The sequence below is a fragment of the Megalobrama amblycephala genome, linkage group LG22 (assembly GCF_018812025.1).
Source record: "Megalobrama amblycephala isolate DHTTF-2021 linkage group LG22, ASM1881202v1, whole genome shotgun sequence".
Taxonomy (NCBI): Eukaryota; Metazoa; Chordata; class Actinopteri; order Cypriniformes; family Xenocyprididae; genus Megalobrama; species Megalobrama amblycephala.
Genome location: NC_063065.1, coordinates 5,590,886 through 5,605,062, shown reverse-complemented (window position 1 = coordinate 5,605,062; position 14,177 = coordinate 5,590,886). Strand labels below are relative to the sequence as shown.

The 14,177-nt window shown below is 35.1% G+C and overlaps 2 protein-coding genes across 6 annotated transcripts in view; one reads left to right on the top strand and one right to left on the bottom strand.

The window, feature by feature from the left end:
- Positions 1-11,728, bottom strand: part of cnbd1 (cyclic nucleotide binding domain containing 1) — a 57,300-nt gene extending 45,572 nt beyond the window's left edge. For 2 of the 5 annotated variants that reach the window (XR_007182548.1, XM_048175107.1), the window contains exons 1-4: positions 11,616-11,727; positions 10,675-10,738; positions 10,432-10,536; positions 5,486-5,605 (exon numbers count right to left, since the gene is read on the bottom strand). Coding sequence is in view for 4 of the 5 variants with exons in the window: in XM_048175107.1 (XP_048031064.1) it covers positions 5,486-5,605; positions 10,432-10,536; positions 10,675-10,738; positions 11,616-11,688 (362 nt within the window). In the remaining variant the exon portion in view is untranslated. Of the gene's footprint in view, positions 1-5,485; positions 5,606-10,431; positions 10,537-10,674; positions 10,739-11,271; positions 11,531-11,615 lie in introns of those variants that run through there. The other 3 variants (XM_048175106.1, XM_048175103.1, XM_048175104.1) reach the window with 3 other exon arrangements.
- Positions 11,729-13,729: 2,001 nt separating this feature from the next.
- Positions 13,730-14,177, top strand: part of LOC125258428 (cyclic nucleotide-gated cation channel beta-3) — a 14,243-nt gene continuing 13,795 nt past the window's right edge. Inside the window, 1 exon segment of the mRNA XM_048175372.1 lies at positions 13,730-13,903. Within this exon segment, the coding sequence (XP_048031329.1) occupies positions 13,790-13,903 (114 nt within the window). The 5' untranslated portion in view covers positions 13,730-13,789.

The window sequence follows — 14,177 nt, the reverse complement described above, 5'->3', positions numbered from 1 at the left end:
TATGTTTCCATCCACCTATTTTTATTTTGGGATATCGCATTAAAAAAAAAAGCGTTTCGCTGGATGGAAATGCCAAGATGCGCATAAATTTGAGGCAGATAATTTTTTATCCAATAAGAAGGCATGCGCATAAAACTACATTGGAAACACATTGAACAGAAAATTCTATGAGAATACCATAGGCTGGGTCTTTAATTTTATCTATCTGGAATGGATTGGAATATGGTTATGAAATGGGAGTGTTGAAATGTAAGAGCATATCATTCAAAATCAAAGCAAGTTATTGTATTTTGGTAGAAATACAAGCTTTTTTCTTTTTAGAAACAGTGAGACCAGCAATGTGCTTTTAAAAAAGTCGTGTTGGTTATTTTGTTTACCTTTAAAACAAACCCTTGAGCCCTCATTCGTCATTTGATAGTGATTCCTGTGGCACCGTTGAGTGTCTATCGCTGTGGGCTTGTGATTTTTTACCCTTTCTAATCTCATTTCCACATGGCTGAGATTCTTTCACAATACAGTTTCGCTGAATGTCACAAGACGGAACCTCACAGGGATGAGACGATTCCGTCTCCCAAATCGAATAAAATCGTGACCTATTTCTCTTATCCAGCTCACATCTTTCAAACATATTCCCCCGGTGGCAATTGGCATACACGACCCAGATATCTAGACACTGAGCTGGAAGGGGAAAAAACGTGAAGACATGAAAAAGCATTAAGAACCGTCTACAAGGGCATCTCAAAACCCCATAGGTAATGTCACTACAAATGCATAACGGGCATCACAGGAAGTTCTGCCTCCAGCTGCCCATGCATGAAGCTCTCTGTATGTGATACATGCTACTGAGTTGTAATGTGGCACATTAAAGCACAAATGTTCCCTTGTTATAACTAAGCATGCAAAGCACATCAAAGTAGTGAAGCAATCCAGGAGAAATGCTTTGCCATCTGCCTCCATTAACTCCGCCTAAGGCACAGTCCATCTATCACATTCTGAGTGCTCAGTATGCACGCTGATTATGTTTTACCATGGTGCACTGGTACAAGCTTCTCCTATGAGATGGTGGTGCTAGCTAATGCTTAGTTCTTAAAAAAAAAACTGTATGTTATGTATTAAGTAGGGTTGTTCCGATTCCGATACTAGTATCGGAAATACCACCGATACCACAAAAATTTCTGGCATCGGTATCGGCGAGTATTTAAACTCACGTACCGATCCGATACCATTTTCTTAAACAATACCTAGTTGTGCCCAGCTATCTTTGCTTAACGCAGCAAATCGGAAATCAATTCTTCTTCGCGGCTCAGAATGCAAACACAGGAAGTTGTGCTGTGTTGCCACAAGCAACCACTGTTTAGAGCAGCGGAGAAGTGAAAACGCGCTAGCAGTATGTCTGCTGTTTGGCACTATTTCAGACCAGTAAAACGGCGACATGTCTCATATGCAATGCTGCAATTTCGAGTGGCACAAGTATTGGCAACTTTAACACAAATAACTTAATAAAGCATTTGAAGACGCGCGTCACCCCGCGCAACACGATGGTTACATAAAGGCTAATGCTGCGTTCACACCAGACGCGAATGAAGCGATAAGCGCGAGTGATTTACATGTTAAGTCAATGCAAAGACGCGAATTGACTCCCTGGGGCTCGATTCGCGTGAATGACGCGGTGCGAATTGAGCGATTCGGGCGTTTGACGTGCTTAAGATGGAGAAGGATGAGGCGTGCCAGCTTCATTCAAAACAAAGAGAAAAGTTTTCAAAAGACAATAAAGATAACCGACAAAATTGTCGGGTTTATTGTTCTGGATGACCTGTCATGATGCTGTCAGTCGTCGAAAACGTGAGATTTTTATTTAACAAAATTGTTTCTGGACTTCAAGTTTTAAAGAGATTATTTTCTTATATAATTATTCCTAGATTTATTTGTTGCACTGTTTTTATAGTTATATTGTAAAACTAATATACCTTTTTCAGTTTACAGTGTTAGATTTGTGGCTGCATTTGAAGTTCTTTTTCACTTAAAATAAATAAATAATATAACTGACAAATGTATGTCAGATAATAAAAATACTCTAGTTCACTGTATGTTTTTGTTCTTGTTTTATTAAGGGATAAGTCTGAAGCACACCATAAATAATTCTATCAATTCATACAGGGCTAGTAGTATATAATACAGATACACACCCAGGTATCGGATCGGTACTCGGTATCGGCCGATACCCTGAGCTCAGGTATCGGAATCGGTATCGGGAATGGAAAAGGGGTATCGGAACATCTCTAGTATTAAGTTTTGGTGCATTATATTGATAAAAAGTAACAGTAAAGTCATTTATAATATTACAAAAGATTTCTACTTCAAATAAATGCTGTTCTTTTGAACTTCTATTCATCAAAGAATCCTGAAAAAAAAAAAAGTATTTCCACAACAATATAAAGCCAAACAACTGTTTTCAACACTGATAATAATAACCAGTGTTGGGGAAAGTTACTTTCAAAATTAATGCATTGCAATATTGCATTACTCCCTTAAAAAAGTAACTAATTGTGTTAAGTTACTTTTTATGGAAAGTAATGTGTTACTTTTGCATTACTTTTTCTAATCTGGGCTGGGCATGCTTGTTTTTTTAAATAACAAAAAAAGTTCTATTTTTGGCAAATGTAAAGGCCCCTTCACACCAAAAGTGAAATGAATCAGGCTCAGGCCGAAGAAAATGCAAATTCACGCCTGTACAGTAGAGGGCGCAGCTCAAAGCTTTCAGCATCGAAGGTCAGCAGCAAAGACATTGGCTAATAAAGTGAGATTAAATACATAAAGTATATTTGTGTAATTTAACATATTTAATTGCAGGTTTGCATTTCACTGTTTTTAATTATTTTGAGGAATACTGAATCTATTTTGTGCAAGTGAGATGAGTAAATGCCTACTCACATTTAGTCTAGAATTACAATAACCATCATGTTCACAGAGGGCACATAACACCTCTGCATTTTATTTCTCTCAACATGGGGACAGGAGAGCTGTCAGTAAAGTAATTTGCATTACTTATTTAAAAAATTAACTCAGATATTTTGTAAATAAGAAAAGGGTTGCTTTACTAGTTACTTAAAAAAAAGGAATCTGATTACATAACTCACGTTACTGTTACTTGTTATGTGTTACCACATATGTAGGGCCAAATGATTTCCGTGACGCAGAAATGCAGACGGAATCACGGAATCCAGTCATAAAAACTGAATTTACTGTACATCACGGAATTTGTCAAATTTTTGATGAATAAATAAAAAGTGTCTGTGAATATTAAACCCTATTTAAATATGAATCCTGCATGTTCTGTGTGTCTGTGTGTGAATGAATGGCACAGACGCATGGGTTCATTTACCACACACACACACACACACACTGCAGCACGCGTGATGCTTGCAGTGTTTTAAGCCTCTGCCGCCTCGCCCTCACTATATGAGGACATGAATGCATGAACTTCATCTCCAGAGCCGCTCTGAGAATCACTTCATGAACATTTTACTGTTTTCAGAAAAACTACCATCATATCATAAACACACAGAAACTCACGGCAACCTGTCAAAATAAAAGTTCGGTTTAACTTGATGAAATAGTGACAGAAATATATTACTGTTGTACAGTAGAATTTAGCTACGTCTAGATGTAATAATAACTCTAATAATAATAACTTTATTTTTTAAGGAATAATCAATTTTTCTTCCATGTTTTAATTTTAACATTTAAGATCTGTTGTGCAGCACTTTGACAAAAAAGTTTGTTTAATTTCATATGATCTAAAGACAAATTATCCCTTTATTTGATTGGCAGAAAAATTAAAATACACAACACAGAATTTCTGAAAAAAACATAAAATTTTAATGATAAAAATAAAATAAAATAAAATAAAAATATAATTAAAAATAAAAACTGAGGGAATAAAAAACATTTTCATAGGGCCCTAAAATGTCATTTTTGTTAAACTATAATAAATTGATGTTAAATTGTACAATTTTTATGATTTCATTTAATAAGACATGCTTTTTGATTATTAAAATTTAATTTAACCAATAAAATGGTGTCCAAAAAAGTAAAAACAGAAAAGTAACGGAATCCAGGAAAAAAAAAAAAACAGATTTTGGAAAAAAAAATAAAACAGAATTTGGAAAAAAATAAAACAGATTTCATAGGGCCCTATATATGGGGAGCAAATGATCATAGATACCTGGGGGTGGGCTTTCTCTACAGAACATATAAAAATCTAGTTCATATAAATTTTTCACACCAACCATGCTCTGATCCTCCACTGAAAGATTTCCATTTCCTCTTTCCTGTGACTCTGTTGTCTAACTGTCCTACAAAGCTCAAGAACAACCAATAAAAAAACAGATCCATTATCCCTGGGAAGTTCAGTGGATGAATGAGGGAGATTATATCACAAGGAATGATATCCAAACACCCACAAGCAACATATAAGAAGAGGACGAAATACTATTTGGAGACCCCAATCCCACAGTCCTGCACTGCTCAACAAAAGAAAGCTATATTTTTCTCTCCCTCTCCCACTCTGAGATATTCTCACAAATGAACTGTGTAAGCAGGAAAGTAAAACAGGGCCTATCGATATGAATTAAGATAACGCTGTAAGATAATGGCAGAGAGGGCAGGAGATTAGTCCCATCCTCTATTATGCTCTTAATGAAGTGTTACCAGATGTCATTCAACAGTGGATTCTCAAAATGTCTTCCTCATTTTTTTTATGAAAGCTACGATTTTAATTTGCCAAAGTTTTCATATGGATAAAACTAATTAAAACTGTCGCTTAAATATTAACCAAAGAAATGCTAGGATACATGTGGCCCTGAGCAGAATTAAGCCATTATGGTTTGGCATGCTGAAAAGGTGCTACACCGCCCTCTGTTGGTAGATGGAAACACAGTCAGATGTCAATTTTATCACCATTGTTATAAAATATAAACAGATAAAACAGTGTCGGTCTAATAATAATAAACTGGTTGTGAAATTCTCATTAGCGTAATGCATATGGGTGTTTCTAATTCTCAACTGTTGATTCTTCTCATTACTGTAACGCAGTAATGAGAGTTGTCCTGTTTGGACACAATATTGTTTTTATTATTAAAATCAGCATAAATTAAATGCAGTACTACAAATACTAGCATGATACTATACTACTTAAAATATATTTAACAATATATTATAATACAACAATTATTATTTTGTTTTGCATTTTGAAAATTTGCAGTAAAGTAATGAGAACTGCAAGAGAATATGTGCTTATTTAACTGCGCTTTTTATTTTTTGGGTTAACTGTGACTTTTGACTTAGACTTCATGAGATTCACCCCAGCAGCTTCAAATCAGGCCTGACAAACCATATAAACTTGTATTTTATATCAGTCATTAGGATCATCAATATGTCCAGAGGGCCTTTAAACTACCCACAAAGAACCATTAGTCATACTTACAATTTCTTAAGGGCTTTAATCACATGATTCATGAATGAATCCTGAGCCAGTTTTCCATGTGGCTGATGTCTGCTGACCTCCTGGATGGACTCGTATAGTCTCAGCTTCACTGGAGGTTGGCTGCCAAGAGCAATAGAGAAGATCAGATGATTCTCATAAAGTTTATATCCATCATTTGCCAATTCCACAGTTTGTGCTTTTGAATCGGAATATAATAAATGAGGATATTTATGATGAAGTGTAGTTTGGGCTGCAAGAAATAAAAAAGAGTTATACTTTAAGTGATTGCATGACTTCAAATGACTTCAGACTTCATATCTGAACTGAATTTAGTCATGTGACTTTTACTGATTATAAAAACATTCTGTGTTTCTGCCTAAATGCTTGTAAATTGTGCCTATGAATCAATTTTATTCTTTTTTTTTTATTTCGGTTAAATATAACCTGAAAAGCGCAAATATATTACAGTAAACACTCAACTTAAAGCCTTTATTATGTATAATGCATTATAAAAGTATTTCATAATATATGTTACAATGCATTATGTCTTTTCATAAAGAATTGTTACCAAAGTCAAAATGCATTATAATATTAGCAGATTCCTTGTTACATCTGAAATTGGTTGTTTGTCATGTTTTAATGCATTATACTTTCTAAAGGTGTGTTCGATGAATAGTTGGGTCATTGACGAATAAGGTTTTTAAAAGTGTAAAAAGAACATAATGGAGATATAAATAATTGTGAAATTGTATTAAGTGTTAGCAATGAGATTATGTGGTTGGTATAATCAATTAACACTGCTTTTGTCTTTTTTTTCCAAGATGGACAAAAATTTGTCACCAAAAAAGTCATTCGGTTTAACCAAAATTTCAGTTTTACCAAATGACACTTTTGGTTATACCGAATGACGATATTTTCAAACAATGCTAACAGGCTGATACTGTATCTAGCTAGCTAGTTAGCTAGCAAAAGAAAAATAAAAAATTTTTTTTTTTTTTTTTTTTTACATTTTATATTTAGTACAAGTTTTTAAAATATTACAACATTTTCAATGTTTAATAGCGGTTGCACCAAATGACCTGATGTTTCGGGTACTTTGCTTCATGTGGTCCTTTGCAGGTGTCTGAATGATGTCACATCCTGTCACATGATATTGACCGCATGATTTGATCCAAAATGGTCCCTTTATATTGGTTACTCCAAATGACATCAATGACATTCTTTTTCGTAACAAAGCAATGACTTCTACACAAAATTGTAATACCATTTTGCACTATGTTGATATATGATGTTATAAAACCATGCCACAATTAAAAATATATACATCTATTACATTTTAAAATATTTTAATCACAAATTAAATGGCTGTATTAGCCTTTGGGCGATTAAACCAAATGACTTTTTGACACTTTAAAACCTTTAAAATACCTTTATGTGTAGCAAAATATAATTTATAGTTTTAATGACTTTATATTATTCTATATTTTGGTAAAAGAAATAATAAAGAATGAGTAGGTGTGCCCAAACTTTTGATTAACAGCATAACTAAAAAGCGCAGCCACATTAAGCAGTGCACTCAATCAGAATTACCTTAACCACAGTCCTAAAGTTGATTTACAAGATAATCACTTGCCATTTTTCATTTATACCAATCCTTAAATAACCTTTCTTTGTGAACGCTATTCAAGACGCCGATTCCAACTGGGAGCAGATCTATATTCCAGCCAATTAGAGCCATGACTCATATGTCACTACCCACAAGAACATTCATTTTTGCTGCTCCAGCAGGCTGTTGAGAAGACTGTAAACATTACTCAGAACATCTCTGAGTGGGACTACAGTGGGACTGAAATGACAGACAGGTCCTCAGTTTCTGCGTCACGCCTCTGCAGGGGCGCGGCCCACGTGTCTTTTATAAACACTTCCTGTTTGTGACTTTCACTCTACAAGATGCGACTTTCCAAAAAAACACAAGGGCGATATTTAGAATATTGACGCAAGTTTGACGTAGGGCCTAAAACTGCTCCAGCGCACTCTTATCAGCAAGATGCAAAAAATAGTAATATTACAACTGAATGCAGAGGAGTTCTGAAAAATAAATAAAACAAAAACACTCCTGTTCAAAGGTTTGAACAGTAGTGCTCAAAATATTCCTTTTATTCAGCAAGGATGCATTACACTGATCAAAAGTGACAGTAAAGACATTTATAATGTTTCAAAAGATTTCTATTTCAAATAAATGCTGTTCTTTGGACTTTCTATTCATCAAAGTATCCTGAAAAAATTAAAATTAATTCAGCCTTGAAGTGAGAACCAATGCTTTAAGTGCACTAAATTTAAATGAGACATTGTTTAAAGGGGTCATTTGTTGCTTTTTTAATGTTTTCCTTTTTCTTTAGTGTGTAATGTATCCGTTTGTGCCAACTAGGGCTGTCAAACGATTAATCGCAATTAATCGCATCCATAATAAAAGTTTGTGTTTACATAATATGTGTGTGAATACTATGTATAATTATTATGTATATATAAATACACACACATGCATGTATTTTAAGTATTTTAGGAGAACAGGCTTTGTAGAAACCAGGGGTGCGTTTCCCAAAAGCATCGTTAGCCAACTATGGTCCCAAGTTTAATTGAACTCTATTGGTAACGATGGAAATTGCGACCATAGTTTGCTTTGGGAAACACACGTTTCAGCGTTTCAGACAGACAGGGAATAGAGGTGCTGCAATAATGTACAGTATGTGAAAAATAATGTGTTTTTTGAACATTAAAGGGTTAGTTCACCCAAAAATGAAAATTTTTCCTATGATTTACTCACCCTCAAGCCATCCAAGGTGTACATGACTATCTTCTTTCAGATGAACACAATCAGAGATATATTTAAAAATATCCTGGCTCTTCCAAGCTTTATAATGGCAGTGAATGGGGGGCCCGATTTTGAAGCCAAAAAAAAAGTGAATCCATCCATCAATAAAGTAATCCACACAGCTCCAGGGGGTTAATAAAGGCTTTCTGAAGCGAAACAATGGGTTTTTGTAAGAAAAATATCCATATTTAAAATTTTTGCTTCCGGCAGACGAACATACGCATACTGCGCAGGTTAACTTGCACCACAAGAGTAACCCCCTGACGCGATGTATGACGCAGGATGTAGGAGTAGCGCAAGCTTAGACATTTCTCGTGGTTTAAACAAATAGGGCTGGGCAACAAACTCAAGCTCCTCTTCTCCTCCAATATTTCTCTTTAAAATTTCTCATTTTAGACTTCTAATTCGTGACCGGTGTTTTGTTTTGCTTAATCCTCTGTGCTTCCGTGTTCGTCATATTTTTTATACAAAAACCCATTTTTTGCTTCAAAATCCCATTATAAAGCTGGGAAGAGCCAGGATATTTTTAAATATATCTTTGATTGTGTTTGTCTGAAAGAAGATAGTCTTGGATAGCTTGAGGGTGAGTAAATCATGGGATAATTTTCATTTTTAGGTGAACTATCCCTTAAAGGTGCCATCGAATGAAAAATTTAATTTACCTTGGCATAGATGAATAACAAGAGTTCAGTACATGGAAATGACATACAGTGAGTCTTAAACTCCATTGTTTCCTCCTTCTTATATAAATCTCATTTGTTTAAAAGGACAGAAGAACAGGCGAATCTCAACATAACACCGACTGTTACGTAACAGTCGGGATCATTAATATGTACGCCCCCAATATTTGCATATGCCAGCCCATGTTCAAGGCATTAGACAAGGGCAGGATGTCCGGATGTGCACAGCTGAATCATCAGACTAGGTAAGCAAGCAAGGATAATAGCGGAAAATGGCAGATGGAGCAATAATAACTGTCATGATCCATGATATCATGATATTTTTAGTGATATTTGTAAATTGTCTTTCTAAATGTTTCGTTAGCATGTTGCTAATGTACTGTTAAATGTGGTTAAAGTTACCATCGTTTATTACTGTATTCATGGAGACAAGAGCCGTCATTATTTTCAGTTTTAAACACTTGCAGTCTGTATAATTCATAAACACAACTTCATTCTGTATAAATCTCTCCAACAGTGTGTAATGTTAGCTTTAGCCACGGAGCACTATCAAACTCATTCAGAATCAAATGTAAACATCCAAATAAATAATATACTCACAGGAATCGATGTATGCATGATGAACACTTTGTAAAGATCCATTAGCTGTGTGAACTTTGTGTTTGCTGTTTAAGGCTGTCGAGAGCTCGCGGGGGCGGGGAGCGGGAGATTTAAAGGGGCCGCGCGCTTAATCGGTGCATATGTAATTATGGCTCAAAATAGGCAGTTAAAAAAATTAATAAAAAAAAAATCTATGGGGTATTTTGAGCTGAAACTTCACAGACATGTTCAGGGGACACCTTAGACTTATATTACATCTTTTGAAAAGGGGTTCTAGGGCACCTTTAAAGCATGTTAACCTATTCTAGTACACTCAATAAATTTTTTTAAATAGCTTAAGGGACATTACAAACAAAACAGGTCTCTAATCGAAGCTTACTTTAATGTGTTTGTAAAGTATATTCTAATTTGATTACATTTGGATCACCTTGTTTGATTTATAAGGTAATCTAATCTAATTCTGAGCTTTACTTTGCTACTGTGTTTACTAAGTTCTAAGTTTTGCAGCTGAATAAACTACTTCTCCAGGTAAGAAGATTACAGCATTACCTGAAACTGATCTTGAACAGCTTGCTGAAACTAAGCAGACATGAGCTGCACTTTCTCTAGGAATATGGTGTTCCTGCATTGTAAATAACTGACTTCCTAATGTCTGCCCCATAGACTTTAATGCAAAATTTACTTTTTCCTTACTTAGTGAAAGTTTCAACTAGTTTTAGTGGTATGATCTCATGATATGTACTGTGATTACTAATTTGTATAATTTTTTAAATATTAAAGAAATAGTTACTCACATCTTACTTTTGGGCTGTATTCTGGGTAAAGATGTCTGAGGGCGCAGGAATATTCCTTGATAAAGTTTCATGAATTTTTTATGGGCCTCTTCAGAAGAACTGATACTGTGAAGAGAAGCGAGAATGTTACACATTTTTATTACCTTTTTTTTAATGGAATATTGAAACACTAGTTTAACAAGTTCAAAAGCAACTAAAACATTCAGACAAAAATTAATTTACCACATTAATGACCATTTCTACCTTTCATTTAGCTGGGTTAGTTGTGTCAGCTGTGTGTAGTCGATGTCTGCAAGTCTTTGCTCAGCTGTGATAAAAGTAGGAAGCCACATTTGGCAGATCAGTAACAAGCAAAAAAAATCTTTGTACAATTTTTGGGAGGATTAGGGCTAGCTGTCACAAGGGTTATATCTAACTGTTACAATTACACAAATGTGTGAAAATCTCTAAAGATTTTTTCATTGTTACAACAAAAAATTCAAATAAACCCTGTTCTTTTGGACTTTCTATTCCATCAAAGGGAGAAGGACTCCCAAATGTCCAACTTCCCTCTTCTAAAGGTTGAAATGCTCAATAGAGATTCGCAGGCAAGACTTTATGGCGTAGTGTTATGTATGTAAGACTTCAAAGATCAAATCTAAAGCTTATTTTACCGAATTAAAAGATTCAATAGACTGTGTGACAACCAGCTCCAGTCTGAACTATGTAGAATAGCCTTGTTGTCATTTACAAAAGGAATTGAATCCCAATCCAAGACCATAATATGAACTAGTCGATGATATGTACAATATAACTGACTTCTTACATTATTGAACATGTTGATTTGAAATTTCTCTGTACCTGAATGTCGGTTTCGGCGCATGACTGTTTGAAGTGTCATTGCAGCAAATGATAACAAGACTCATGTAAACGGTGAGAAATGTTTGGCCTGTTGCTGTGCGTCATGGCAACAACCACATACTCATATTACAGAACAAGGGTATCGTGTTAAATAATTAATAAAACGTGTGATATAGTCACGCTTTATATTTGTTTGGCCATAAAACTACTTCCAATCGAAGCCAAGCGTCGAGTGTCTCCGAATCAAATGTTTTTGAATGAATCGGAGTTGAATGACTCCCAAATGAATCGGTGTTTTTGAACAATTCGGTTGAATTCACTCATTCATAAATTCATCCACTCACTCATAAAGGCGGTCATTTGTCGCCAACCACGGCGTGCGAAACAGTCAATGAAGAAATTTAAATTCAAACACATAAATAAATACACATCAGGGTTATTATTAAAGCTTCTGGCGCTCTGTTAGTTAAAAGTTTAGTTCAGCCAAAAATGAGAATTCTTTCATTATTACTTACCCTCATGCCGTTCCACACCCATAAGACCTTCGTTAATCTTCGGAACACAAAATAAGATATTTTAGTTGAAATCCGATGGCTCAGTGAGGCCTGCATTGGGAGCAATGACATTTCCTCTCTCAAGATCCATTAATGTACTAAAAACATATTTAAATCAGTTGATGTGAGTACAGTGGTTCAATATTAATATTATTCAGTGACGAGAATATTTTTGGTGCGCCAAAAAAACCCAAAGTGACGACTTATATACTTCAAAACACTGCTTCAGGAAGCTTCAGAGTGTTATGAATCAGCGTGTCGAATCAGCTGTTCGGAGCGCCAAAGTCACAGTTTGGCGGTTTGACGCGCGATCCGAATCATGCTTCGATATGCTGATTCATAACGCTCCAAAGCTTCCTGAAGCAGTAGTTGCGTCCCAAATGATGCACTATACACTATGCACTTATACACTATGTACTTATGCACTTATCCATGTAGTGCGTGAATTGTATAAGGTTATTTTGTCATTTAACAACGGAGTATGGTCCTCCCTTCCCCTCCACTACGTAATTAAAGATGCGACAGTTGAGTGCACGAAGTGTCCAACATTCCACACTTCGGTTTTTCCGTTAATTTAGTGCATCATCCAGGTATTTAAAGTGTACTTTTTCTTTTTGGAACTTTCAGCGTGAATGCATTACTCACACTATTTATACTTAAAAACGTCATAGAATAGTGCATAAGTACGCGAATTGGGACGCACCTAATGTTTTGAAATCGGCCATGACTATATAAGTCATTATTTGTTTTTGTTTTTTTTGCCGCACTAAAAATATTCTCATCGCTTTATAATATTAATATTGAACCACTGTACTCACATGAACTGATTTAAATATGTTTTTAGTACCTTTATGGATCTTGAGAGAGGAAATGTCATTGCTCCCTATGCAGGCCTCACTGAGCCACCGGATTTCAACAAAAATATCTTAATTTGTGTTCTGAAGATTAACGAATCTTACGAATCTTAATTGTAATATTTAAAGGAAACAAAAACTAATAAAAATGACAAAAGCATATTACAAAATTACTAATCAATTGATTAAACTAAAATTAAAACAAAAACTGAGAAAATGAAAATAAAAGCTAGACCTAAATATTAATAAAGACTATAATAGTAGGCTATATAAATAATACTGAAATAACACCGACACACATTTGCATTTTAAACTAGATTTTAAAAATGTTTTAATCATCTTTGGTCAATTACAAATAAGGATGACCAACAACTCATGAACATATCCGTAAATAATAGAAGACGAGGAACTGTTCTATTCTTCTGTATGCCAGTTGAGACAGAAATATAAAATTAACATGTCTTTATTCTGAATTTTAAAAGGGGAAAGAATAAAGAGATGGAAGGCCTGTAAGATCAAAGACGTATTTTCTACTTCTTGTTAGCCTTGTCTGTTCCCTGTGAAACCACAACAGTAAATCCCCTCAGCTGAACTAAAAGCTTATAAGGTTTAATTAAGTAAGTGGTCCACCGCTCCATATGAGCCGAACTAATCCAGCAGAACAGCTCACAGGTCCACCAGTCAAATCTGCTCAAAGCTCTGTGACAATTTGCTGATATTCTCTGAAATGTTTGGAGATTTAGAAAGGCTGCTAACACTATAGAAACATACTGTGAATCAAACTCAAAAATGGTTTATATTGACCAAAAACAAGCACTTTTACTTCTTTTTTATGTCTTGTTATAAAATAGTATAATAGTTGTACACCTTAAAACAATGAAATATTAAAATCTGTATCAAATTTGTGGCTGTAAGCATAGTTTGGAACGTGGTCTGCAGATGACAGACACTCTGATGAATTGTGGCCTTAACTCACTTCTGAGGCCTGTTTGCTGATGGGTATTAGTGGTCTAAAAGTGCTAATTGCATCAGGCAGAAACATTAGGAGGACTGGAGCCATGGTCACAAGAAGGATAAACACAACAGAGATCTCCTCAGACGCTGCCTGCCATGTTCAGCAAGCTGAAGAAAATCTTTGGGGGTCCAACTGTGGGTCCCACCCCGGCCTCAGCCTCTACATCGGCCCCTGCACCGGCTCCTGCTCCTGCCCCGGCCCCCTCCAAGGTAAGTACAAGTGGCTCGTATTGACTTTATTGACATTTTTGGTGCTTTTTATCTCAATCACGTACCAATCAACTTGCTGACATTGTAGTACTACAAAAATGTAGTAAACTTCCTATTAATTAAAATGTTTTTGACAATTTTGCTCACAAATAATGATAAATGCTTACATTATTAAATGCAATATAGCACATTACTGTGTAATGCATATAGTTTTATTAAGCATTTAATATATATTAAGTATTATATGTAATTACGCATAACATATAGTACATTA